Source organism: Manihot esculenta, chromosome 6 (assembly GCF_001659605.2).
Source record: "Manihot esculenta cultivar AM560-2 chromosome 6, M.esculenta_v8, whole genome shotgun sequence".
Classification (NCBI taxonomy): Eukaryota; Viridiplantae; Streptophyta; class Magnoliopsida; order Malpighiales; family Euphorbiaceae; genus Manihot; species Manihot esculenta.
The window spans coordinates 20,566,967-20,592,987 of record NC_035166.2 but is presented as its reverse complement, the minus strand read 5'-3'; the positions used below and the strand labels follow the sequence as shown (position 1 = coordinate 20,592,987).

At 31.0% G+C, this 26,021-nt stretch overlaps 2 protein-coding genes across 3 annotated transcripts; both read right to left on the bottom strand.

The window, feature by feature from the left end:
* Positions 1–10,819: 10,819 nt before the first annotated feature.
* Positions 10,820–13,117, bottom strand: LOC110618258 (protein NRT1/ PTR FAMILY 3.1). The gene is made up of 4 exons (XM_021761395.2): positions 12,850–13,117; positions 12,512–12,729; positions 11,860–12,419; positions 10,820–11,769 (listed from the first exon to the last, which is right to left on the bottom strand). The coding sequence occupies exons 1-4, from the start codon at positions 12,926–12,928 to the stop codon at positions 10,878–10,880; spliced, it is 1,749 nt and encodes a 582-aa protein (XP_021617087.1). The 5' UTR covers positions 12,929–13,117; the 3' UTR covers positions 10,820–10,877.
* Positions 13,118–16,059: 2,942 nt separating this feature from the next.
* Positions 16,060–20,965, bottom strand: LOC110618042 (ubiquitin receptor RAD23c). Of its 2 annotated transcripts, none has more exons than XM_021761056.2 (12): positions 20,778–20,965; positions 19,733–19,894; positions 19,084–19,137; positions 18,844–18,894; positions 18,647–18,732; positions 18,356–18,533; positions 17,472–17,615; positions 17,296–17,364; positions 17,165–17,212; positions 16,970–17,079; positions 16,815–16,893; positions 16,060–16,453 (listed from the first exon to the last, which is right to left on the bottom strand). In XM_021761056.2, the coding sequence occupies exons 1-12, from the start codon at positions 20,841–20,843 to the stop codon at positions 16,337–16,339; spliced, it is 1,164 nt and encodes a 387-aa protein (XP_021616748.1). In that variant the 5' UTR covers positions 20,844–20,965; the 3' UTR covers positions 16,060–16,336. The 2 variants fall into 2 exon arrangements, with proteins under 2 accessions (XP_021616748.1, XP_021616747.1); XM_021761055.2 differs by having other exon boundaries at positions 18,647–18,739; positions 18,845–18,894; positions 20,778–20,964.
* Positions 20,966–26,021: the final 5,056 nt, after the last annotated feature.

Sequence of the window (26,021 nt, the reverse complement as noted above, 5' to 3'; positions counted from 1 at the left end):
TTTCGGATGGCGTCTCTTTTTTAATTTCGGATGGTTTCTCTTTTCTAGTTTCAACGGAGTTATTGTCTTTAATTTTTATTTTGCTTGGTGCATTGCATTTTCAATGGATTCTCCATCACATGATGGTGGTATTTTCGCAGGACGGACGACAGATGGATGCGAGGAATGATAACTTAGCTAAACTCAGCGAGGATAATGGAGTGAGCGGTTATAGTGAAAGCTGGTTCTGGTCGGCAGCTGGATGTTTCTGGAGGATCACTTTTTCTAGATTGCATTGGTTCGGCTGGATTTTGGACTGCACATTTTAGATGGATTAATTTGTATATTTTACCGCTGAGATAAGTCTTATTAATACTTTAGTCTAATCCGTTTGAGCTGATTTGATAAAAACAAAGAAAAAAATCAATCATTTTAGACGAGTTATGTGAGAGGTCAATTAAGAAAATGATTTTGAAGGGGTCCCTTCACCCTTGTCAGATATGGCTAACTCCTCCTAATGATTGACTTATTTAAAAATTATAAATATGTTAGGTAAACTTTGTGAAGAATAAAAATTATAAACTGAAAGATTGAATTATACAATTTAACTTCAACATTTGTGGATTAATAATCCTATTTTAAATTCATGGTTTACAATTATAAAACTAAAGGTTCAAAAGAATCCAATGTAAGAAAATATTATTTATCATCATTACAGTAATAATCTGTATGATTAAAATATCGTGAATTTCTTAGAAAAAAAGTATATAAAAGAAAGTTGGTGTAGAAAATCATATATGAAAGAAATTTGGTATAAACTCGTTCAATTATTTACACTTTGAGGGGAGAATGTTAGGCAATGATGATACATATGATCCTATCTCAACTATAGGTTTTGTTATATTGAGCTTAAAAAATAGGCCTATTAATTAAATAATTTAAACATTTTAATCAACTCATATTATTATTTTTAATTTTTAATTTTAAATAATTAAATTAAATTTTTAAAATTTATCACAATTTTACCTATAAATTTAATTGGAATTTTAAATCGTCACATTTCATTTTACTTGATTTTTTTAATTATTTTTAATTAATTATATTTTTAGTATTTTGAAAGAAACCATCCAAATTAATTTATAATTTTATATGTATATTCTAATTTTTTTTATCTATCAAACCAAATAAATCAAATATTTTTATAAACTTATATTTATATTTTAATATTTAAATCTTAAATATTGAAATACAATTATTAAACAATACAAAAAAATCAGTGACAGCATTCTTGATCAAGGTATCGACATGAAAAAAAAAATAAATTGGTCAGTAATTTTCCTTATGGCTCTAATCATGAGGGAAATAATAAAATTTAAATAAATAGAGTGATAATAAAAAAAAAGTAATGCACTCTAAGGCTTAGCCTGGTGGAAAGTGCATCCTAGCAGTCTTGTGAGGTCTAAGGTTCGACTCCTCTACCCCTATTTTCAAAAAAAAAAAAAAAAAAAAGTAATAGATAGAGAAATAATAAAATATAAATAAATAGGGTAACAAGAAAAAAAAATAATAGATAAAAAAGATAATTTAAAAAATAATAATTATTTATCCATTTTTAACTATATTCTTTAAATTAATCTTTTTTATTTATTATTTTTATTTTTATCATCATTTAAGTTTTATTAGTTTCATTATTGTCAAAACTAAGAAAAAACTACTGACTAATTTGATTTTTTCTTCTCTGTTCCTCAGTTAAGAATGTGATCAGTGTTTTGAGTGTCTTGATAATTATTTTTACAACTATTTAATATTGAAAAATTGAGATATAAATGTAAATTTTTTTAACAATTTGAATTATTTTATTTAATAAATTAAAAAGATTGGAATATAAATGTGGATTTATAAAAATGTTTAGATTATTTTAATTAATAAATTAAAAATATAAATAAAAAAATAAAAATACCAAGTAGAATGACAAGATGATAATATTAAATTTTGATCAAAATTAATTTAGACTCATAAATAAAATTGTGATAAATTTTAAAATTTTGATTTAATTATTTTTTTTTGAATCAATTTGATTTAATTATTAAAATTTAAAATTTATGATATAAACGTAATTCGATCAAAATGTTTAGATTATTTAAATTTATTGAAAATAAATAAATTAAGAAGTCTCAAAACCTTTTGAAAGTATAGTGAAGTATATATGTTTTATATTTCGCTTGAGAATATATTATTATTATAATAATAATAATAATAATAATAATAATAATAATAATAATAATAATAGGGAACTATCTTTTTTTTGTTTTTCCTACTTAGAAAAGATGATAGGTGCAATCGAGAATGTTGCGTGAGAGATTTGACTGGGAAAGAGACCAAAATATGGCCAAAATGCCATATGAACATATGAACAAACAGAAAACAACAAATACAACAAGAACCTAATGATGCGAAGGAGGTGCATGCTTATTTTGCTTATCCCTTGCCCACCTTTAAGACCTTTGACGCCACAGATGATGCAAGCAATAATATTGGAATTGAACACTAACCCAAATGCCTACCATTTACAGATCACTGAACTTTCATGTAGAGATATCCAAGTTACGCACTAGTGGTTTGTGACCTTCTACATTCCATGTCCATTAAATTCAATGGTTGATCAGCCACCCACCTGTCCTCGACTCACCAAGTCTTGCATGATTAGCAGATCAAGTGAAGGCGATTGTGACTGTGACACAATGTCTCACTTGGAGTCCAGAATCACACCATGGAACTTTAATTTTCAAAAGGAGTAAGTGGGGTGGCCGTAGGTGGGGCCTTCGAAAGGACAAACGGGATCAAGTGGTCCGCAACTTCTGACCATGAGGTATCAGATAAGACCAACCATGAATTATTTGCTTTTTTTTGAGGTTACAAAAAGAAACAAATTAAAGAAGGAAAAAAAAAAAAAAAGAGGTGTCTTTTTTATTTTTTTAATTTATTTGGAGATAATAAGGGACTTAGTTAAGGGAGTGCATATGAAATTTTGTTAAGGAGAACATGGGGTAAGGGTACTGTGTACCCCATCTAAGGGCACGTATCCTTTGAGGTCCACGTCTTTTTATGAACCCTTTTCGTATTGTGATTCTCTACTACTCTGATGAAGTGCAGGCCTGATTATTCCTCAAGCCTAACTAAAGTGAATGTAAAATATAAAATAAAATAAAATCTTGTAAAGAGAAAGTAATCTTTCTAGATCCGACTCTTGTATTTTAATACACATGTTTGAATGAATCTTAGCATCCTATTTTAAGTGTACAACCTCCACTAAGTTGATATGATTTTCCGCAAGGAAGATTTTTAAAAATAAAAAACATAAAAAAAAAAAATAAAAAGTAATTTTGAATTGATAATTTTCACATACCATCACTCAAATAATTTTTAAATTATTATTTATTGTTCAACATTAATTTATTTTAAAATAGTCACTCAAATAAATTTTAATAAATCTTTTGATAAAACGGATACGTAATATATTTTATATAATTAAAAACTTTTGAAAAAAAATTCCTTTATCAGATTAGATAATAGAGTTTCTTTACTGCCCGCAACTATAGAGTTACCTAGACTAAAACTCTCACATCTCCTTAGCAAATTAAAAAACTTTCACACCTTACCTCCTCTCTCTCTCTTTCTCAATACACTAATTATGGACACTCCAAAACTGTACCCAGCCAAGCACCACTCTCTCCATGCAATAGTAGAAGAAGAAGCAACGCTTCTACCTCCTCCGAATTCCAGTTCTGGATGGTCCGTAATCCATCCTTCTAGAAATGCGATCTACTATCCCGCGATGGACTCTTTATTGACGGCATTCTTCTCTCCATTTACTTCACTTCTACAACCACCCTCGGCCTTGCTTGGACCCACCAAATTCCCCACCTCCCAATTTGCATCCTGATGTAGAGCCCTAAGTATCCCTAGGACTGTAGAAGCAGAGTCGTTAATCCCTTTAATCGCTTCAAAGAGAAGAAGGGATATCTTCAAAAAAAGTGACAAGAAAACTTCAACTCCAAAGAGCCAACTAGTCCATGAGATTTTTAAATCTGCATTACGATTACAGCTGCATATTGGTTACATGCTTCTATTGCTTCCTTCAGACACTGTAACTGAGCCTTTTGCTTCATTTGAGATGTACGAGTGAAATGAGTCAATTTCCTTTTCTTTCCTTTACTTCTTCTAAGATGTGTGAGCAAAATGGGTTTGCAAAAATGTGAGAAGTTAGATTTGAGAATATACATTGTAGAGTATATGAAAGGAACTCTACCATCTGGCGTAGCAAAGGAACTTCTTTTAAAAAATTCTTTTAAAAATTTTTTGAGTAATGTAAGACATGCCACATGTGCGTTTAGTCAGAAAATCTATTGAAAATTCACTCGAATGATAAATATTTAAATATTAATAATTTTTTAAAAAAATTAAAAATTAATAATTATAATAAAATAATTACTTAAATTCAGTAATCATAAGTGAAAATTATCCAATTTTAAGTATAAAGATTAAAAATCGAGAATTTGAATTAATGGATAAATACGGGTAGTAGTTGAAATTTTTTTAGAGTTTGCTTTTCTAAAATTTAGAGTAACTAAGCAAATCTACATGCAATTAAGAGCCTTATAGTAGGAGAAATTACATAATAAAACAGTGACAAACTATTTATTTGTTGCTAAATATATGAAAAAAAATAAAAGAATGAGTTTTTTTTTATTTTTTTATCCATTTATTTTGCATTTCACATATTTTGAAATTATTAAATTGTTATATATAATCATTATAATTTAAAATATCTCATTATGGCGGGGCTATAATTAGATAGAAGATATATGAAAAAGAAAGGAAATAAATGAAAGAGGAGAGAGAAAGAAAAACAAAAGTAGAGATTAAAAAAAAATCAGTCCACGTGATATGCCTTATTGGCAGTTTTTTTTTTAGCAGAAAAGAATGCTGGCTTTTTTTAAAATAATAATAATAATAATAAAGATATTAGGAACTTGAATCTTGTTAAGTCTATTTAACAAGTGATACGCAATATTGGATTAGATTAAACCAGACAAGAAAGGATATACTATTTACAATTGTTTGAGAGTGTGGATTTTCTAAGTCTATATAGAAATTAATATCAAAATAGAATCACATGCAATTCTCGAAAATAATATTTTACAAGAAATATTAAAATTACTTGTAATCTCTTCTAGAACTCGAATATACCTTATCTTGAGATTATAGAAAGAAAACTGTTTTTATTTTCTTATATCTCGTGTAGTAAGTTACAGAGTTTATATAGTACATGATATGAACAATTAGACCTTTGATTGAGCCCTCAATTATGTCCTAGAATCGTGCTATGCTAAATATGGTAAGATTTGATCACTGACTGATTTACAATCATGACAGAGGATTCTTTCCAACAACTGATTGATTTACAATCATGGCAGAGGATTCTTTCCAACACTCCCCCTCAAGTTGGTTCATGTGGATCTAGCATACCCAACTTGCCCAAAACCTCATGGAATATTCGTCCAGCTACTGCTTTGGTTAGGATGTCCGCCCATTGATCCTCTGATCGAACAAACGGTAAAGATATCAGACCACTGTCCAACTTTTCTTTGATGAAATGTCGGTCTATTTCAACATGTTTTGTTCGATCATGCTGAACTGGATTTTCAGAAATGCTTATTGCCGCCTTGTTGTCACAACGGAGTTCAGCTGCATCCTTTGATGGAAATCCAAGCTCAAACATCAACTTTCTGATCCATAGGAGTTCTGCCAATCCTTTTGCTATTCCCCTGAATTCTGCTTCAGCACTTGACAGTGCCACCACCTTCTGTTTCTTACTTTTCCACGTTACCAAATTTCCTCCGACAAAGGTAAAGTATCCTGAAGTAGATCGTCTGTCAGAGAGATCTCCTGCCCAACTTGCGTCCGTATATCCACTGATACTGAAATGACCATTCTTTTTGAACAACATGCCCATCCCAGTTGTTCCTTTCAGATATCGAACGATTCTTAATGCTGCCTCCATATGGTCTTGTTTTGGATCATGCATGAACTGACTTACCAAACTCACAGCATATGCCACGTCTGGTCTGGTGTGTGATAAATAAATCAGTTTTCCTACCAGTCTCTGGTACCTCCCCCTGTCTGTGGGTCCTTCTTTTGAGTCCTTGCCCAACTCGTGATTGACCATTACCGGAGTATCGACTGGTTTGCAATCTATCATTCCTGTTTCAGTTAACAGATCAAGAATGTACTTTCTCTGTGATATTAGAATTCCCTGGTTTGATCTGAGAACTTCGATTCCAAGAAAATATTTTAGCATCCCCAGGTCTTTCATCTCAAATTCTTAGAATAAGTTGTCCCTCAATTGTTTGATTTCGTCCACATCATCTCCAGTTATAATAATGTCATCCACGTATATAATCAAACACGTGATCTTCCTTCCTTGCCTCTTCAAGAATAGAGTGTGATCGGAGTTACTCTGTCGATATCCATTTTTCTTCATTGCTTGAGTAAATCTCTCAAACCATGTTCTGGGTGACTGTTTCAACCCATACAAGGCTCGCCTCAATCGACACACTTCTCCCCTTCTATACCCACTCATGAACCCTGGTGGAGCATCCATGTATACTTCCTCCTCCAGATCACCATGTAAGAAAGCATTTTTCACATCAAATTGGTGAAGTGGCCAGTCTAGGTTTGCAGCTAGAGAGAATAGGACCCGTATTGTATCAATTTTTGCTACTGGAGAGAACGTTTCAGAATAGTCAACTCCATAAGTCTGAGTATATCCTTTTGCTACAAGTCTAGCTTTATATCTGTCCACCATTCCGTCTGACTTATACTTTATGGTAAACACCCATTTGCATCCCACTGGTCGTTTTCCCTTGGGTAGCCAGCATTTTTCCCAGGTCTTGTTTTTCTCCAGGGCATCCATCTCGGTCTCCATCGCCTCAACCCATCTTTTGTCCTTCTGGGCCTCTGTGGCATCCTTTAGTATCCATTCTGAGCAAATGTTTTTTTGTAGGTTGACCAACTGAGGTGATAGTCTTTCTCCTCTGGTAACATTTGCCACAAGGTATCTGGACCTGGCTGCCTCGAATTCTGGATCATATCTCCTGGGTGGAATTCCTCTATTATTCCGAGGGGGTAGGACATATTGGCATGTTTCAGAAACCTCAAGGGAAATGGGTTCAGTAGTAAGGTTATTAGAACCAGGGGAAAGTTCAGATTCACATACCTTAGTTGTGTGTTCCTCAGGATATTCTACGGTGTCAGGTTCTGGTTGTGACGTTGAGACCGAGGACTGTACTAGATGGTCAGTGTCTCCCAGTTTTGGTGTAGACTCAGGAAGAGAAGAATGATCAAGTTCTGGCCCCTCCTGACTAAGCTAATTTGTCAGTGGTGGTGATTGTGCCGTTGTCTCCCCCTCACTGCTAGTTGGCGAGAGAAAAAAATATTCCTCTTCCAGAAAAGTGCAGTCCATGGTAGTGAAGAGCCGTTTAGAGATTGGGTCAAAACACCGATAGCCCTTTTTATGGACACCATAACCAAAGAAAACACACTTAAGAGCACATGGATCAAGTTTAGTGCGGTGTGTTTTAGGAATGTGAACATAAACTGTACAGCCAAAGATTTTAGGTGGAAGGTTGAGAAGGGAAGGGATGGTGTGATGAGAGGACAAGGTATGCAAGGGAGATTGGAAATTAAGGACGCGAGACGGAAGTCGATTGATGAGGTAAATGGATGTGGCAACTGCTTCAGACCAAAACTTAGGAGGAACTTGGGCTTCAAACATTAGGGCTCGGACAGTCTCAAGGATATGTCAATTTTTCCTTTCAGCAACCCCATTTTGCTGTGGTGTATAAGGACAAGCAGTTTGGTGAAGGATCCCATTATCCCGAAAAAAGGTTTGGAGATGGTTATTGACAAATTCCCCCCCATTGTCAGATCGGAGGACTTGAATGGTCTTGTGAAATTGGGTTTTAATCATGCGGAAAAAATCACAGAATTTCTCAGCCACTTCACTTTTTTGTCTTAACAGGTAAACCCAAGTAACACGAGTGCAATCATCAATAAAAGTCACAAAGTATCTATAATCAGGGGAGACAGTTTCCGGGGCAGGCCCCCATACATCAGAGTGTATTATTGAGAAGGGAGTATCAGATTTATTTGTGGATATATGATAAGTACTCTTATGACTCTTAGCAAGCACGCATGAAGAACAAACTGGAATGTCAATGGATTTAAACTCAGGAAACAAAGTACGAAGATAATCACTTGAGGGATGGCCGTAGCGTCGGTGCTAGAGCCATAGGTGTCGGGTTGAGGACCCTTGAGCTAAATGAGCTGACCCAGTACTTGAGATCTCCTCCACATAGTACAGTCCATCTTTCTCAGTACCACGGCCCAGTACCGTGCCCGTATGAATATCCTGCAAAACACAAAAATGAGGATACATGAGTACTCTGCAATTTAACTGTTTGGTGATCTGACTGACAGAGAGTAATTTGCAAGATAAGGAAGGTACATAGAGGCTGTTGGAGACATTTAAAGTGGGGGTTATAGAAATGGTACCACTACCGATGACCGGAAAAGAGCCCCCGGTAGCGTTTAGAATATTGGATTTTGAGGGTGGGGCTGACACAACAAAATCTGAAGAATCATTAGTCATAGTGTCTGTGGCTCCTGAATCAAATATCCACCCACTAGTATTTTGTACCTTGTTAGAATTAAAACAAGCAGAGGCACATTTAGATTTATTTAAAGAGACAGGGGTAGAAAGGTCATTTTCCCTCCTTTCTAACCCTAAAATACCTCCTTTCCGATCATAAGGGACACCCGTGCCTCCTCCTTTCGCGGCTCCTTGTAGTGCCGTGATAAACATCTCCATCATCTTTGCTGAATTAAGAGTGAATTGGTTCACTGATTTCTGATTTTCATCTTGGCTATTCTGAATTAACTGGAATAGTTTTTGTGACAGGTCTGCTATTGGATCAATTATTGCCTGGGATTGGTCAACCGGGCTGGGGAGGTCGGCCATTGTTGTTTTGGTGAGAGAAAGAAGTTGGGAAGGGTATCTGGTAAAGGATTATTGCAGGATGGCTATATTTTTAGACCGAAACTTGCTCTGATACCATCTTGAGATTATAGGAAGAAAACTGTTTTTATTTTCTTACCTCTTGTGTAGTAAGTTACAGAGTTTATATAGTACATGATATGAACAATTAGACCTTTGATTGAGCCCTCAATTATGTCCTAGAATCGTGTTATGCTAAATATGGTAAGATTTGATCACTGACTGATTTACAATCATGACAGGATTCTTTCCAACAACTGATTGATTTACAATCATGGCAGAGGATTCTTTCCAACACCTTATAGCCAGGGGTACACACATGTAGGCCAAGGGGCATTAGACCCTTTAAATTTCCAAAATTTTTAGGGATGCATTAATAATTTCTTAATCCCTTAATTATATTATTTATTGTATTAGAATTAATTATTTGCATTTTTTTTATATTACCATGTTGTAACTATTTAAGAGAATTGACTAATCGCATGAGTTTTTTGAATTAAAGTATTTAACTTTTAAAATATAAATTTTATATATAAGAAAGCATGGATTACATAGGTTTTTTTTCTTCTAAGGATTTCATAAGTTTCATGAGTGATATTCATTCAGCGGCCAACGGACCATGACTCCCTTCACAATCTTTAAACTTTTTAGGAATATTTAAATAATTTTACCTTAAAATAATAAAATTATAATTAACTCTCCATAAATTTAGAAAATATATTAATTAATTTTTATTTTAAAATTATTTAATTAAAATATTTTATATTTTGTAAATTCAAATTTTTTAGTTATTTTATTAAATAAATTCTTAGTACGTTTTAATTTTTATGCTATTTTTAACTATATTATAATATTTAACCTATCCCGTTCTTTATTATTTTCAATCTTCAAGATTTCAACGTTACAATATTTCAAATAGTAAAAAAATTTTTATTTTAGTAATAAGAGTATTCAATTTTATTTTATTAGTAATATTATATTATTTAGTAGATTATATGGACTATTTAAATTTTAAAAATAAAATTTAAATTAAAAAATATAAATTTAATAGGTAAATCATTATAATTTTATTATATTATTATTAATTTTTATATAAATTTTTTTAATATATAATTATTTTATGTGTTTTATTTTTTCTATTCACTTATTTAAATTAGACTTCTAACTTAAATTTCTGGATTCGCCATTAAATATATTATATTATTTAAATTTTAAAAAATAAAGTTAGAAAAGTATGGGTTTCAGTTCAAGAGTATTTAATTCTAAAAGAAAAAAAAATAAAATTAGGAAAATATGAGTTCAAGTTTCATGAATTAGACTAAATGGAGAATGATTTATATTAAAAAATTATTATTATGACTTAAATTTAAGAAATACAAAGTATTAAAATTCCCCTACTAAATGTAGTGAAATTATTATGAATATAAAAAGAAATACAAGTTTCATGTGTTAGATGAATCTAAATAAAAAGAATGTTAATGAGCAGGGGCTTCTTAAGATTATAATATAAATTAAGATATTATTTTATAATATAAAAAAATTATTTTTTTTATTATTAAGAATACTTACTTCAGTAATATTATGATTTTGATTAATATTTATGAATATATTACTTTTATAAATTTTTTTTATTTTTTTATTTTGCCGAAAGTCTGTCCCTTCTTAAAAATTATACAAAGACAAAATGACATGCAAAAATTAAGAGGAAATTGAGTTTCTTTCTATAAGAAACTTGGGGAAGTAAAATTTATTCTTTGATTATTGTATTATAAAATTTCTCCTAAGCCTGACTCTCAAGTTCAATTTCCTCTTTTGGTTCACCAATTTCAATGCTTGGTCCCTGAAGAGACTTGAAAGTATAGTATTTTATACAAACCAAGTAGTAAACAAAATTTACAACTTGCAAACATGTGATCAACCAATAGAAGTTCTCCAATTTCCCCATGTTCAGGTTATCATCAGGAAGCCAATTTGAACCATCAGGCCTAGCACTGAACTTGTGAACAAGAGATACCAGAAGTGTACTTGCATAATTCCCTGCAGAATTGGCTGTCCAAAACAGGGCAGTAGCTGTGCTCCTCATGCTCTCTGGTGCCTGGTCATAGAAAAACTCTAAATGTCCCACTGCCATGAAAGCCTCAGATATCCCATGAAGGCTATATTGCGGCACAAGCCAAAAAACTGATACGGGAAAGGTGGTACTGTTGCTATTCGTAAGCCCACTGGCCAATGCCATGTGTTTTCTCTTCACTTCAACAAATCCAGCAACCAGAGTGGCTAATATTGAAATGGCGAAGCCTATGGCCATTCTTTGCAAGAAATTTATTCCACGGTCGAGCCCTGTGAATTTTCGAAGGAAAGGAACAAATATACGGTCGTATAAAGCAATTGTAGCGAGCATGGAAGTTGAAGTGAACACAGACATGGAAGCAGCAGGGATTTGGAAGGAATTTGTAAGGTGCTTGTTCATAGTATTGGCTTGCTGTAGTGAGAATGTATGCTGTTGGGCAGAGGCCGTAAAGAATAAGATTCCAGCAGCCATTATCGGCAACATTTTGATCACAGATTTCAGTTCTTCAACTCTATGAATAGTGTTTAGTCTCCATAGATTTGGCCTTTCTAATGGTTTGAGCTTCTCCTCTTCTGTTACGACGGCTGCCTTGTCAAAAAATCTGCATGGCATCAGAAATGAGATTTTCTTAGGTATAGCAATCAGGGTAATCTTCAGCAGCATTATATCAGCAACAGAAACTGAAACCTACTTAAATTGTTCAGTATGATTAAGCATTCCATCTGCTGAAATAGAAGCATCAAGCTCCTCATTTTTGTACAAAAAGTTAGGATCGGAAACCATAGAAACCTTCCTTTTCCTTAATGCAGCCACAGTGACTTGTAACAATCTCGTATATGGACTACCAGCTGGGTCTAAAATTCGATAGAGTGGGTACCCAACGACAAATATCACTATTGACAGAAACATAGATATCGTAGGAATTCCAAGGCCCCAACTCCATCCAACATAATCTTGAACGTAAACAAGCACAGTTGAAGCCAACAGAATCGATCCTCCCATGACAAAATAGTACCAATTAAAGAAGCTCCAAGTTGTCATCTTTTGCTTTGGATCTTCCCCAGAAAACTGATCTGCCCCAAATGCAGCTACGCAGGGCCGAATTCCTCCAGATCCAAGAGATTTTAGCAGAAGAGAGAGATAGAGAATTCCAAGTTGAACTCCATTGGCTTCCTGGCAAACTTGATTTGGTTGACATGGTGGTGGCCTTAGCTGTGGCAGTGTTGCTGATATTGTTAAAGTGATCATTCCCTAATCACATTAAAATTAGAGTAATAAGTAATTTTATCAGTGTTTATATGAAGTGAGAGCTAATATTAATGAGAAAATGAGAGATTCTTAACTAATAAATATATAGTGGAGGCAAAAGTAATTGTCCAAAATCTCCCAGCATATGCATCAGCTATGAAGGCTCCAAGCAATGGAGTCAAGCTTGCAGTTCCATTGAAATTGGTGAGAGTATTAGCAGCTCTTGTTAATGGCAAATGTAGTTGTTTTGTTAAGTAGTTAAGCATGTTGGTACCAAAACCCACCACTGCCAGCTTGTCACAAATTTCATTCACTACACCAAAAATAATAACAATTAAATTAAAAACAAAGTTTTTAATTACAAAAATTATTAGTACCCAGAAAAGGAAATTAAAGGAGAAAGGAATATTCCTTGGCCTGAACAGGAGCTTACCCAAGATAAAGGGCATGGTGATAATCCCACCCTTTTGCCCTCTACGGCTGCGTTTTGCTTGCATATTCTTCTGCTCCATTAGAGCCAAAGTCTTAAGCTTGAAAATGGGCTGTACGTATACATAGTCTATATATACACTATTTAGAGCTAATTAAAAATAGTAGCAATCATGCAAATTTGGGTCACTAAATCATAGGAAATTTATACATCTTTATCCTTCATTACTTAATTAAATTTCTTTGAATAAATGATCCCGCAAAGATTGGGCGGTGTTTTATCTTCATGATTGGAGTAGAAGAAATTAAGCACAAGAAGACAAATTATAAAGTGTAATCGTGTCATTGAAAAATTATTCAATCCAGTTGGTTGGTTTATATATATATAATTAAATAATTATATTTTTTTTTAAAATAGGGGTCGGGGAAGTCGAACCTTAGACCTCTCAAGACTATAAGGATACATTTTCCACCAGACTAAGATTCGGAGTGCAATTAAATAATTATTTATAATTAAATAATTATATATACTTCTTATTTTTGAGAAAAATAAATATTTTATTAAATATATATAAATAAATTATCTAAATGTTCACGTATATTTTGAGGATGGAAAAATCTCAACTACTTCACAAATTTTAAAAAAATAAAAAATGAGAGAAGGCTATTGATCCAATAAGCGCCGAAAAAACAGGTAAAAATAAGACAATTATACTCATAAATGTAAATATATTTAAATAAATTTAAAAAATTTCAAATTTTATTCTCTACAAAAAAAAATACAACCATACCAAACCAGCATCACCTATCTTATATTTACCGTACAAATACATATTTGCTTATTTTTATTTCAAATGGGCACATGATTTATTTTTAATAGAACAAATTATTAGAAAAAATAATTTAATGAGTTTTAGTGAGAATATTAAATTTGAAAACAAATTAAAATTACTAATTGGGACTTGATTTCGTTGTGAAATATTTTAAATCTATTTATTTTAAAAATACTAAGATAATGTAAAAAAATATAATTATTTGTAAAATAAATTTAATCTTAATATAGAAAATTAATACGAAAATAGCTTTGAAGGTGAATATTAAAAAAAAAAAAAAAACAAGTTGGACCTGGACAGCCAACGTGGGTTCTAAGAAGTATTTGGAAATTGGAAGTGAAAATTATTGGCGAGCTGGAATCAAAGTGACGCAAGAGATGACACAAGCAGGAAAATAAGTGCCACAAATATATGGGAACTGATTTCTTTCTTATATTTTATTAAAATTATTTATTTTAAAAGTAAAATAAAAGTTTTTTATATTTATAAAATTAAGCTTTTGTTATATTTAGTGTTAGAAGTTTTGGAAACGTTTACAAGGCTGGAAGCGTCGTTCACTATTCAAGGCAGGTAAAGAATCCTCCTCAAATCTGTTGCCCAAACAGTGCCTTATTATGTAATGAGTAATGAAGAATTAAGCCATTCCCCTGCCTATGTATGGAGGAGCATTTTTGAATTAAGGAGGTTTGCTGACGCATTGGAGATGGTTTATCTACTAATATCCAGAGCAAGCCTTGATTGCCATGCCTTAATAATCCATGTGTTTGTTCTATTCCGATCATGGAACCTATCTTGTTTTCATAGTGTTTTTGTGTGAAGGGACACATACCCTTGAGTAAACATGTTTATTCTGATACATAGATGTGGCTTGGATCACAACGGGGGTGTTATAGTGTGCATAGTGGCTATTGGCAGCTCACATCACCGCAAGGTTGTGCTACTGCTATTCCACCATTGTTGATGTCATCGTGGAAGAAGTTGTGGCATGTTAAAGTAGCAGGAAAGGTTAAAGACGTGGTATGGCGCATGTGTCGTAATATCCTTCCAATGAGATTGAATTTGAGAGGACACCAGGTTGACATCCCAACGTGCTACCTAGTTTGTGAAGAGTATGAGGAGGATGTGGTTCATTTATTTTTTAAATGCACATTTCTCATCTGCATTAAATTTAATTAGCCTTTTTCCGGCATCTTGTTTGTTTTTCTACAAAATGATGCATGATATTCTGATGCTTCAAGAGAAAATTCGCAAAATTCTAGTTCTAATTTCACCTATTTTGCTGGTATTTTTCATAATATTAAATTGTGCACGACTTTAGTATATCTCTAAGTCATTTTAGGAAGGGCAGTTGTTTCCATGGCAGATTTGATTCCTCCACCATTCATTATTCTAGTAATATATATGTTTGTGTTAAATTTAAAAAAAAAACTAAAATTATAAAAATTAAATTGCAAAATTATAAGAATTAAATAGTATTTAAGGTTATAATAAATGGCTATATAAAGATTTTAATTTTATAAAGTATAAATATTTTTAAAAAATATACAATTTTGATAAAAGACAAAAATTTAATATTTTTCCATTCCACAAGATGATAAATTAAGAAAACATAATTAATATAGCTAAATCAATAAATTTTGTATTATTTTTCATAATATGCACTTTGCTCATAATTTTTCGTTATTCAATTATTTTGAAAACTAATAAATTTTATTTTTTTTAATGCAATTTAAGTAGAAATATATTAAAAAGATATTTAATATAATATTGTCTGAAAAGGAAAAATGACTTGCAAATTTATACCGAATAAAAAATACAAATCTATTTTTATGAGGATGGAATTTGTAAGTTAATTATTCTGTCCATTCCATAAAGATATATATTTTTCTCTTTTTTATCTATTTCAAATTATTGGTCACCTTTCTTTTTATATATTAATTTAAAATAAAACCTTTCATAGTAACAATAATTGAGTAATGAAGAAATGTGTAGAGTGTATATTAAAAAATATTAAATTAATAAATTTAATTATATTAATTATATTTTCTTAGAAGTAAGAAAAATGTCAGCAGTCACAGTCAACAGCATGATCAAACTCGACCATTGAATATGATTTAATTCGCCTTCCTGATAATAATTTAGCTGTCCAATAATGAGAGTAAATATAGTAATTTTATGTACAGAATTAAATGATCATGGTAATTTAAGAAATCATCTCTCTTAAATATAGTAACTTTACTATAAATATTATAAATTCCAAAATAATAGATACACTCCTTATCTTGTTTAAAAAAATTCACCAAATTATGTATATTTCATAAATAACAAACGCTTTTTTTCCCAGGCCAAGCAAATTTATGAAAACCAGTATATTACCACAATTCTGTAAAACCTCAGCGTATTTGATTGATGGGATCACCAGTCCAGGTATACATTACGAGAGCAAATTACCGAGCCAAGCATGTAAACAATATCAAAAGCTCCTAACATGGGATAAAACTGGAGAAAGGAATTTTACATTTAGCTTCTCGTCTAGAAACTTCACAAATTATATAACTCCAGACTCCAAACTTTGCTATAAAATGAAGTTGACGAACATATAGGGGGCAAAAAGGAGGAGGGAAAAAAAGGGATAGAGTATTTCCAAAAAAAAAAGAATTATTCCTCGAACTCATGCATATGATCTAGAAGGTAGTTGGCAGCCAGCTCCTCATTCTTGTTGCAGGCAAAAAACACTTCTAATACAAGTGCCCGATCAAAACCCATTGCTTCAAGCTGGATTATAAATGTGGAAGGAAGAGAGACGCAAAATGAAGTGGCCATCAATAATCATCATGAATGATACAAGAAAAGATGACAATTACAGAAGTAATGCGATCTTCATCAATAATCATTTATAACTTGTTTTATGACACAAAAAGCTCAGAAGGTGACATTTACTTCAAAACAAATAAAATAAATATCAAAATCAATTCCACCCCTACACCACAACCAGAGACCCGTAACCATCCCCAGTAACAAAGCTAATGTGATTGAAGTCAACAAGCAGCCGAGAAGTAATCTGATCTTTCCCCATGTATTCTAAAAAAGTAAACATGCCCCAAGAAATTAATTTTAAAGAAAAGGAGAAACTTACACGTTCTATTGCTTCACGTTCCTCGGGTGTAACTGTTACCGCCTGTGGCATAGCTGCTTGCAGCTGCCCCAAGATATTCCTACAGCGCATTAACAAATGAGAACAAGACTTGAATGCTTAACTGGTTCTACCAAATGACCAACATTAGATCTTACCCTTCTCCACCTTCAACAGGTTCATTGATGAGACGAAGAAAGTCAGCCTGATGCTCTTGAATAAGCCTCATTAGATGAGGATTTTGTTTCCCCAACTCTTGAAGCATAGGCTGCAAATAAATATTATAAATAAGAGCTCTTATCAAATGAAAAAAATAAGGACCTGGTTGGGGGAGGGAGTGAGGGCTTATTAACCTGCAATATCTGTGGGTTAGCCTGCACCATAGCTCTCAATGCTTGGAACTACAATGAACAACACGTTATAAAGTTGAAGTATCCTTCGGCGTGAATCAATCACAAAAGAAAAGAAAAAGTGGGTTTGGAACCTGTTGACTGTTCCGTAAAAAATCAAGAGTTCCCACACCTGCAGCACCTGAACCTGTGTTGGGGATGCCCTGAAAGGCAACCAACAATAACCAGATTTAAGAAATATAAGGGGAAGAAGCAGCAGATTTAATTGGAACAATATCAATGATTGATGTGCATAATGCATATCAAATACCTGTGGAAAGAGATCTAGAGGATTAGCATTGGGTCCAGTGGAAGGAACAGGTGAAGGTTGCACAGGTGGCGGAGGTTGCACTGGAGGATTTGCAACTTGCCCACTCACAGGGACAGGAGTCACAGGTGGAACTTCCGGGATACCCTGACAATGCAATCAAATCAAGAAAAATTACATATCCTGAGAAAACATAAAAATACATGAGGTTTAAAAATTAAAAAAAAAATACACTCGCATCAAAATCTTGGACTTGAATATTTGTAGTCAAATTAGTATCTGCACATCCATGCAAAAAAATAATGAGCCAATTAGGACAGGCAAAATGAAAACAGTTGCATCAGCAACAACAAAAATTACTTTGCTAATAGTTAGCAACTAATCAATAATCTCAAGGACAAAGGTATTTTTTTGATGCATATAAAACTAAATTGCTTATTGCAATGCAAATAACCTACCAGAACAGATCAGATATCAGATGACATAACATCCAGTGCAGGGCCATAAACTTCACTAGCAATGCTAAACCAACAACACAAATATTGCAACATAATAGCATTTCTAATAAAGCAACACGCTTCAGCCATCTGTTGTGATTTAAGGCTATGTTTCGTAAGTTGTAATGCAATTTAACACAATCAAATTTTCCATTTAATCCCAACAGGAATTTGACTGCACTATAATGCAATATGGCCTACCAAAGACAACCTCTGCTATGAATATCCAAATAACCAGCACAGTATTCAGTTTGGAAAATAGCTTAACTCATACCTCTCACTGTGAGAGTGTTTCATACTTTCACATCCAACATAATCTTAAACAAAAAATTACAAAATGTAACTCGGAACTTTATAAACTAAAAGACAGCTATAAAGAAATGTACTCACAGAATATAAGTATTCAATAGCTCTCTCAGGATTATTATAAGCAGCACGAAGAGCACGAACAACAGTATCCCTATCCCAAGTCCCTCCACCTATATCAAGAATTTGCTGGATTACTCCCTCCAAATTACTTCCCGAAACCAGATTAGATGCTGCTTGACCATAAACATCAGCCTCTGACCTGATATAACAAGTAATTTTAGAAGTTCAGAAAGCAAAAACATTAAAAATATTTTTTTTAGGGAAAAAATGGGAGTAATCTCATGGAAGGAGAAATAAAAGGGAAATACAGACGTAGCATTAGCTGATGAAACAGGAGCAGGAGCAGAAGCAGGACCAGGTGCTGCAGCAGCAGGGGCAGGGGCAGGAGCAGGGGCAGGGGCAGGCCTTTGAAATTGAAACAAACAATCAAAATCAGATCAGAATAGAATGCAGACTAATGTCTTATGAACCAAGCAATATGCACAGAAATGGCCGGGAACTCGGACTTACGGTGATGAGGTTGGTACAGGCGCTTGAGGTGGGGTGCTTATCTGAGGTGCCTACATAACAATGTAAGTCATAATGTTATGTGCAGGAAGACCACATAGAAGTAGGAGCTTTAGTTTTACATTCCAACCAACAGCAATGCTATGTGCACACAATTGAAGAATTACATAAAAAACTAGCACCAATAACTGTTCATAGCAGCGATTGTACAAAAGCACCAAAAACAACTGTACTGTCGTTACCTTAGTAGTAGAAGCAGTGGATGCAGTTGAACCATCCCTAGCTGAGCTCTTATTCTGGCATTTCCAAAGTATTCAGATTAAATCCAAAGAAACCAGTTCAATTATAATAAATCAAATGAAAGATACATGAATTTTTCTCTACACCCATATAACTAAGAAGAATAAGATGAGAATGGTAACAAGTTCAACAAGTATATTATATATATACATAGAGAGAGAGAGAGAGCAAGTATTGCAGGAAAGTGCTTAACTGCTTATCAAGTAGCCAATAAAGGGATTTTAATAAGAATACCTAATTTTGCATGAAACCACATGAAATAAGGTAACTTCCAATATATTGTATTATTATAGCTCATGAAAACAAGAAAATGGGCAAGTCAAAAATACGGGTGCTATTTTATTTCAATATAATAATCTAAAATCAAATTATACAAATAAGAAAGACTTTGCTGGAAAATCACACCAGACAGCACTACCAAGTATCATTATATCAAGTTCAACACAATTGCTTACGCCCAATCAAAAAACATACTGCATACTGGACAATGAAAATATGAGTATATACAGATACAGAAGCTCTCAGATGATAAAGAAATCTAAAAATATAAAAGTGTGAAATAATTCTCGAAAATTTAATACGAGATCCCACCTTTGTTAACATGATTACAACAAAACCATTTTCAGCAACCTTGTTTTCATCAATTGTTGTGTTATCTTTAAGGACTTTCCCTTGATAAATGAGCATCTGTTGTCCAGCAGGATAAACATCTGCCCCTTGAGTAGTTTCTATAGTCTTTTTGACATCAGCAATCTGGAAAAAATAGCTATGTATTTAACTGTCGTAATAAATTAAACTGAAGAATAGGCAACAAATATCAGCTATAACACATTTATGACCAATATATCACATGTGGAATGTGGCTCTAGAAATAATAGCAATAAATGAAAATATAACGAAATATTGTACCAACAATGACAAAACAAAAGATGATTGAAACAAACTCCTCTGAACTTCTGTACCCAAATATTTTCCTAATCTTTAGTCACATGGACAATACGCATGCTACTATATTAAGCAATTTGGGTTGATAGAAACAGCTGCAGTTTTGGTCCCATTCTCCTTAGTCTTTATTCTTTAGTTACAAACACCAAATTCCAACAATGTATATGCTACAATAACTGATGTGCAGGTAACAATAACACACCCCACTACATATCAAAAGTGTTCGAGTCATATCACATCTACAGTCCCCTAATAACACATATTGTTAGGCTTTCCACGTAATTACTGTCAGGCAATTTGAATCTAATCAATTTTAACTCCAAAGCTCCAAAGAGCAAGGCACAGATGATGCGTCAAATTTTCCAAAGTTCAAATATATAAATTACAAAACCACACAGTCCAAACCCTAATCAGCCCCGACATCCCTTAATATCCTAACAGAGACAAGTTCACTGAGCAGCTACGCTAACTAAACCAATTAAACACCCATTCAACCAGCACAAAAATAGTCCAAACACGCGGCCTTGGTAATTATAGCAAACACTGACGAATCTCAATTCAATTCCAATTATTCCAAATTGGATTGAGAAACTAGCAAGTAACAATAATTAAGAAAGAGAAAAAACCCTAATGAACAAGAATCATAGAAACCAGCAAACAGAGAATAGCAAGTAGTACGAAAGAAGCATACGGTGTCTTCAGGTTTCACTTCGAGGTCGAAGGTAGAGCCTTTCAAAGTTTTAACGAAAATTTTCATCTTCTCTTCTTCTTCTTTTGCTTCTTCCTCCTCTACTATCCGATCTCTGTGACAGTACTCTCGACTTCAATCGCTTTTCTTTTTTTCCCTCGATCCGTAATAATAATAAAAACAATATGGGAGGCTTCCTATTAGCTCTTGAGTTTTTATAGACTCCTATAAAAAAATCTCACTTAATTAAAAAATATTTATCTTTTATACAGCTAAATTATTTAATTTTTTTTTATCAAAACATTAATGAATTTGTTTAACCTTAATTATAGAGATCAAATAGTATTGGTATTTAATATTATAAAAATTAAATAATATATTAATAATTAAAATTGTATAAATTAAATAATATAAATATTAAAAAGAAAAGCAATTAACAATTTTTTGAAAGTAAAGGGTTTAATTTTATAAAATATATAAATATTAATTTAAGTAATTTTAAAACAAAATAAACTAATCAATTTTTTAAAAAATAAAAAGTTAATAAATTCTCTTATAATATAAATATAATTTTATTAAATATTAAAAGAAATTTTTAAAGATTTTTAAAAAATAAAGTTAAATAAAATTATAAAAGTCGATTTATATATTATTAAAATGTGAAAATCGAGAATAAATAATAATTTTATAAAATAAATAAAAAATTATGCTATAAAATGAGTATAATTATTTTAAATTTACTATTTAAATTAATTTTATACTTTAAATATATCTAGAATTCTTTATTCTATTATACTTAAAATCCTTTTTGTCCTATTATACTTAAATTCTATTGTAATTCTAAACAAATTCTATAAAAAAATACCTGAAATAATTATTCAAAATTTATTTTCGCAAAAAATTCTAAATTATGTATGAAAAATCTCAGTTTTACAAAGTTAAAATCAAATTCATAAACAAAATTTTTAAAATGAAAATTTTAATAAAATATATACCCATTTTCATTAAAAAAAAATTAACTAAAAATGAAATAGTTATTCTTTTAGCATTCATGGCTTTCATAATAAATAATTAGAATTAATATTTTTTTATTATAATTGTTATTATAATTTATAAATAAATTTTGAAAATTTATAACTTATCTAGAGATGGAGGAGGTTTTTTAAAGTGTATGCGTGTTATTCTTATCTACTCTTTATGACTTTATCCATTAAAAAATTAACATATTATCACAATATTAATAAGTAGAGTGTAAAATATAATTTTATTTTTAATTAATTAAATATAAAATTATACACAATGGTAAAAGTCTCCCATATATATCTCATTCATTCATTCATATGTTGAGCAGCACAGGCCAACGACAACACAAGAATATCCGAGGTACTTTAAAAATTGTTCCTATATAAAGTCCTTATATCACCGTAGCATTTTTCAACACAGCCGCATCAACTAGCATAGCTTGAGCTACGTGTATATAGGGCTTTTTTCTTATTTTTCTTTTGCTGGATAATGGATTTTAAGAAGGTGTTCCTCGTCATGTGATAAATAAAAGGTTAAAAGATCACTCCAGAGGTCCAACGACCATTCAAAATTAGATGAAAATTGAATAGATTGAACGATGATTCTAAAATCAGATCGGACGATTCAAAGTCAAACAAAAGTCAATCAGATCAGATCAAACAACTATTTTAAAAAATTAGATTGGACGATCACCTAAAAACAGACAAGACAGACGATCAAGTCAAAAGATCATGTTGAATGACCACTCGAATAGATTAAGACAAACGACCACTCCAAAATAACTAGATTGGACAACTATTTTAAAATGATCGAACTGAAATAAATAAATCAAGTCAGACGATCACTCCAAAATAATTAGATCGAACAACTATTCTAAAATAATCGAACTGAAATAAATGAGCGATCAAACGATCACTTTAAAATGACCGGATCGGATAACTATTTTAAAATAACTAAATTAATAAACGATCAGAAGATCACTCCAAAATGATTAGATCAGATAACTATTCTAAAATAATCGGATTGAAATCGATCAGATATTTCAAAATTTTCTCTCTTTTACTCCCTCTTAACTCACGTGTTTTTCTATTATAACAATAACAGTATATTACGCATACTTTCTTCTAAAATACTCGATAAAACTATATATAAATATATTCTACTTAAATATAATAATCAAGTTTATTTTGCCTTAATATCTCAATTTCGGCCCAGTTTCCTTTTGTAACATTCTTTGATCCTGCATGCTGGTATTTGCTTATTTTTCGTTTGAATATGTAAGATCAGAATTTGAAGGGCGACTAATGTTTCTCGTTTGAGGGGTCTGAAGAGGGAAAGCGTCTCAGAGACATTCACGGACCCACTCATCTTGGACTCTGAATCTGTAAATGCCATAGAGAAGGCCAAAGCTCTTCCCTCTTTCTAGGTCTGGATCGGGTTGGCTCTAGTCAGAGTTGTGTTATGAGTTGGGCTCCTGTTTTTGGGTTGGGCTCTTGTACTTTGTTGGGCTCCTTATGTTAAGTTGCCTGTAATCTAGTCCTTTTTTTCTAGGTTTTTTTATTTGTTGTAATGGCCTTTCATCGATGAATCTACTATCTATTGACAAATTAAAAAAGAAAGAGAAGAGAGAGAATAGAGGGTAAAGAAGTAATATTTTTTTTATCGAAAAAAAAGTAAGATTTTAAGGAAAGTTGCATGTTGAACATGACTCAGGATTTTGACTTCAACGATGAGAAAGAGATTTTATTAAAGTGATGTTGACACCTCAATATTGCACTGATGAATCCTGTGAATATCGCTCCTATTGGTCGTATTTTGATTGAGCTTTGCAGTTTCCCATCTATGCTCATGCTGCTGGCCGTCTTTATTGGTTGTGTGAAGGGCTACTTTCTTTGTTGCATGATTGTTCTCTTTATTTTTGGTCAATGTTGTTTTTACTCCACTTTGGTTTGGCTGTTTATTATTCTATGAAACTTTTCTTGCTTCTGTTTGGTGTCTGAGATGTTGGAGTAAGGAGGCGATGGCCTGTTAGTTTGCTTGGTTCGATTTGTTTGAGTTTGGGTTGGGTGGTTGCTTTTGTTTGATTTTTTGTATTGGGTTAATCTGATTTTAGTTGAGTGGTTTTATTTTACTTGAAGATTTTTTTTTTCAAAATATAACATGTATATGAAAAATATTTTTAAAAATTTATTTTATTAAAATAATTTATTTTTATTATTTAGTAAAAATATTGCCGATAGATAATGTTAATAACATTTATGTATAGAAAGTTTGGTCGTAGTTATAAGATTTTATTTACAAAAAATTTAAAGATAATTTTAAATCAAATTATTGTATTATTAATCAAACAAAATTTAAAGATTATATTATAATTTTTATTACTTTTGAAGTTCAATTTAATTATTTGACCATAATTTTTACTGATTAAAAATATTTAATTTTATAATCCAATTTTTAAACTGCTAGCTATAAGATTTCATTTGGAACATTAATTTGCAATTTAAAAAAATCAAACTAATCCCTATAAAATTATACATCATTTGATTTTATTTCAAAATTAGTTTTTAGGTTACAATAAATTCAATTTATTTCATTAGAAATAAGAGAAATAATAGAAAATAAATTGATTGAATTCAACTATTACAAAATTCTTGAGTTTATATATTTTAGATTTTAGAGTTTTTAGGTTACAATTTTTTTTGTTTTTTAGAAAAAAAACTAGTGATTAAATTAGAAGCCCATCACATGAATCGTTGAAATGAACGTGGCCCAGTTCTGGACCACTAATTCATTTACAAATCTGATTTTACAAGAAAATGAATATGATATTAAAATATATCAAATAATTCTTTATCTAAAATTATTAATAATAACATAAATCGTTTCATATTTACCACTTAATTAACGGGAACTATAAATAATATAAATTAAATTCAATATATTTAACCTAATATTATTTAGAATAATAAAATATTGTTTTCAAATTAAAGACTTTAGAAAAAATAATTTGTATGTGAAAAATTATACACAAAATATTTTCAATGGAAAAAAAATTCCAACAAATTAATTGATTTTATATTATTTATTTTTAATCTAAAAATCTAAGCATACTGATAAATTTATATCATATTTTTTTATGGATTTTTTTAATAAATTTTTCTTTTATAGATTGCCTCCATGTTGTGAACTCTTAAAAGAATCGCATGGCATCGGAGTGGTACTCAGTTTATGAATCAAATTTAATTTGGTTTTAATTTTTTTGATTTGATTTTTTTGATTTGATTGTATATTATAAATTATGTACGGTTGCACTATTAATCTTTTATTATTATTTAATAGTATAAATTAATACTTAATGGTATAAATATAAATATTATATTAAAATTATATATAATTAAAATTTAAAAAAATTGAAGGAAATAAAAATTAAAAAATATAAAAAAAAATTATTATAATATCTTTGCACTGAATAATGGGAGTGAAATACAATAACAATTTCAAAAATTTAGTAATGAAAAATAATAATTTAAAAATTTTGAATTGAATTATATTGATTTTTAAAATTTTAAATTAAATTATAAAATAGTTAAAAATTTTAAATTTTTTATATTAATAATATTTATTTAAGTGATATAATTATAATAAAATAATTTATATTATCATGTAAAATCAGCAAAACACTTTCTTCAAATTAATTTTTAAATTTAAATATAATTATAAAAAAATTATAATTTTAAATAATTTTGCTAATTTTTCAAAATTTTACATTAAATTAAAATTTTAAATTAAATTACCGCAGAGCGAATATATAAATAGCCCCTTTAGGAATAGTAAGAAATGAGCCTAACTTTAGGCTTAGTATTGTTTTATTGTTTACAACTAAGTTTAAATGTTCTAAGAGTTGTCGTCCTTCATTTTTGTTTCTGGATTTCTCACGGACCCTTAATCCCTTATATTACATTAGACCCAACCCCTTTCCTTACAAATCTCACATTACCTTTAACCCAAAAAAAAAAAAAAAATAAAACAACTAGAAATATATTCATTAAGTAATTTTAAACTGAAATAATTAAAAAAAATGAATTAAATTTAACAAATTACATTCACCAGTACTTCACTCTTCTACCTTTATACATGTCAATAAAAATTAAGTATATAATTCGGATTTATCCTTTTGACACGGTGCAAGAACATATTCGTAAAAAAAATGCAAGCATCAAAAAA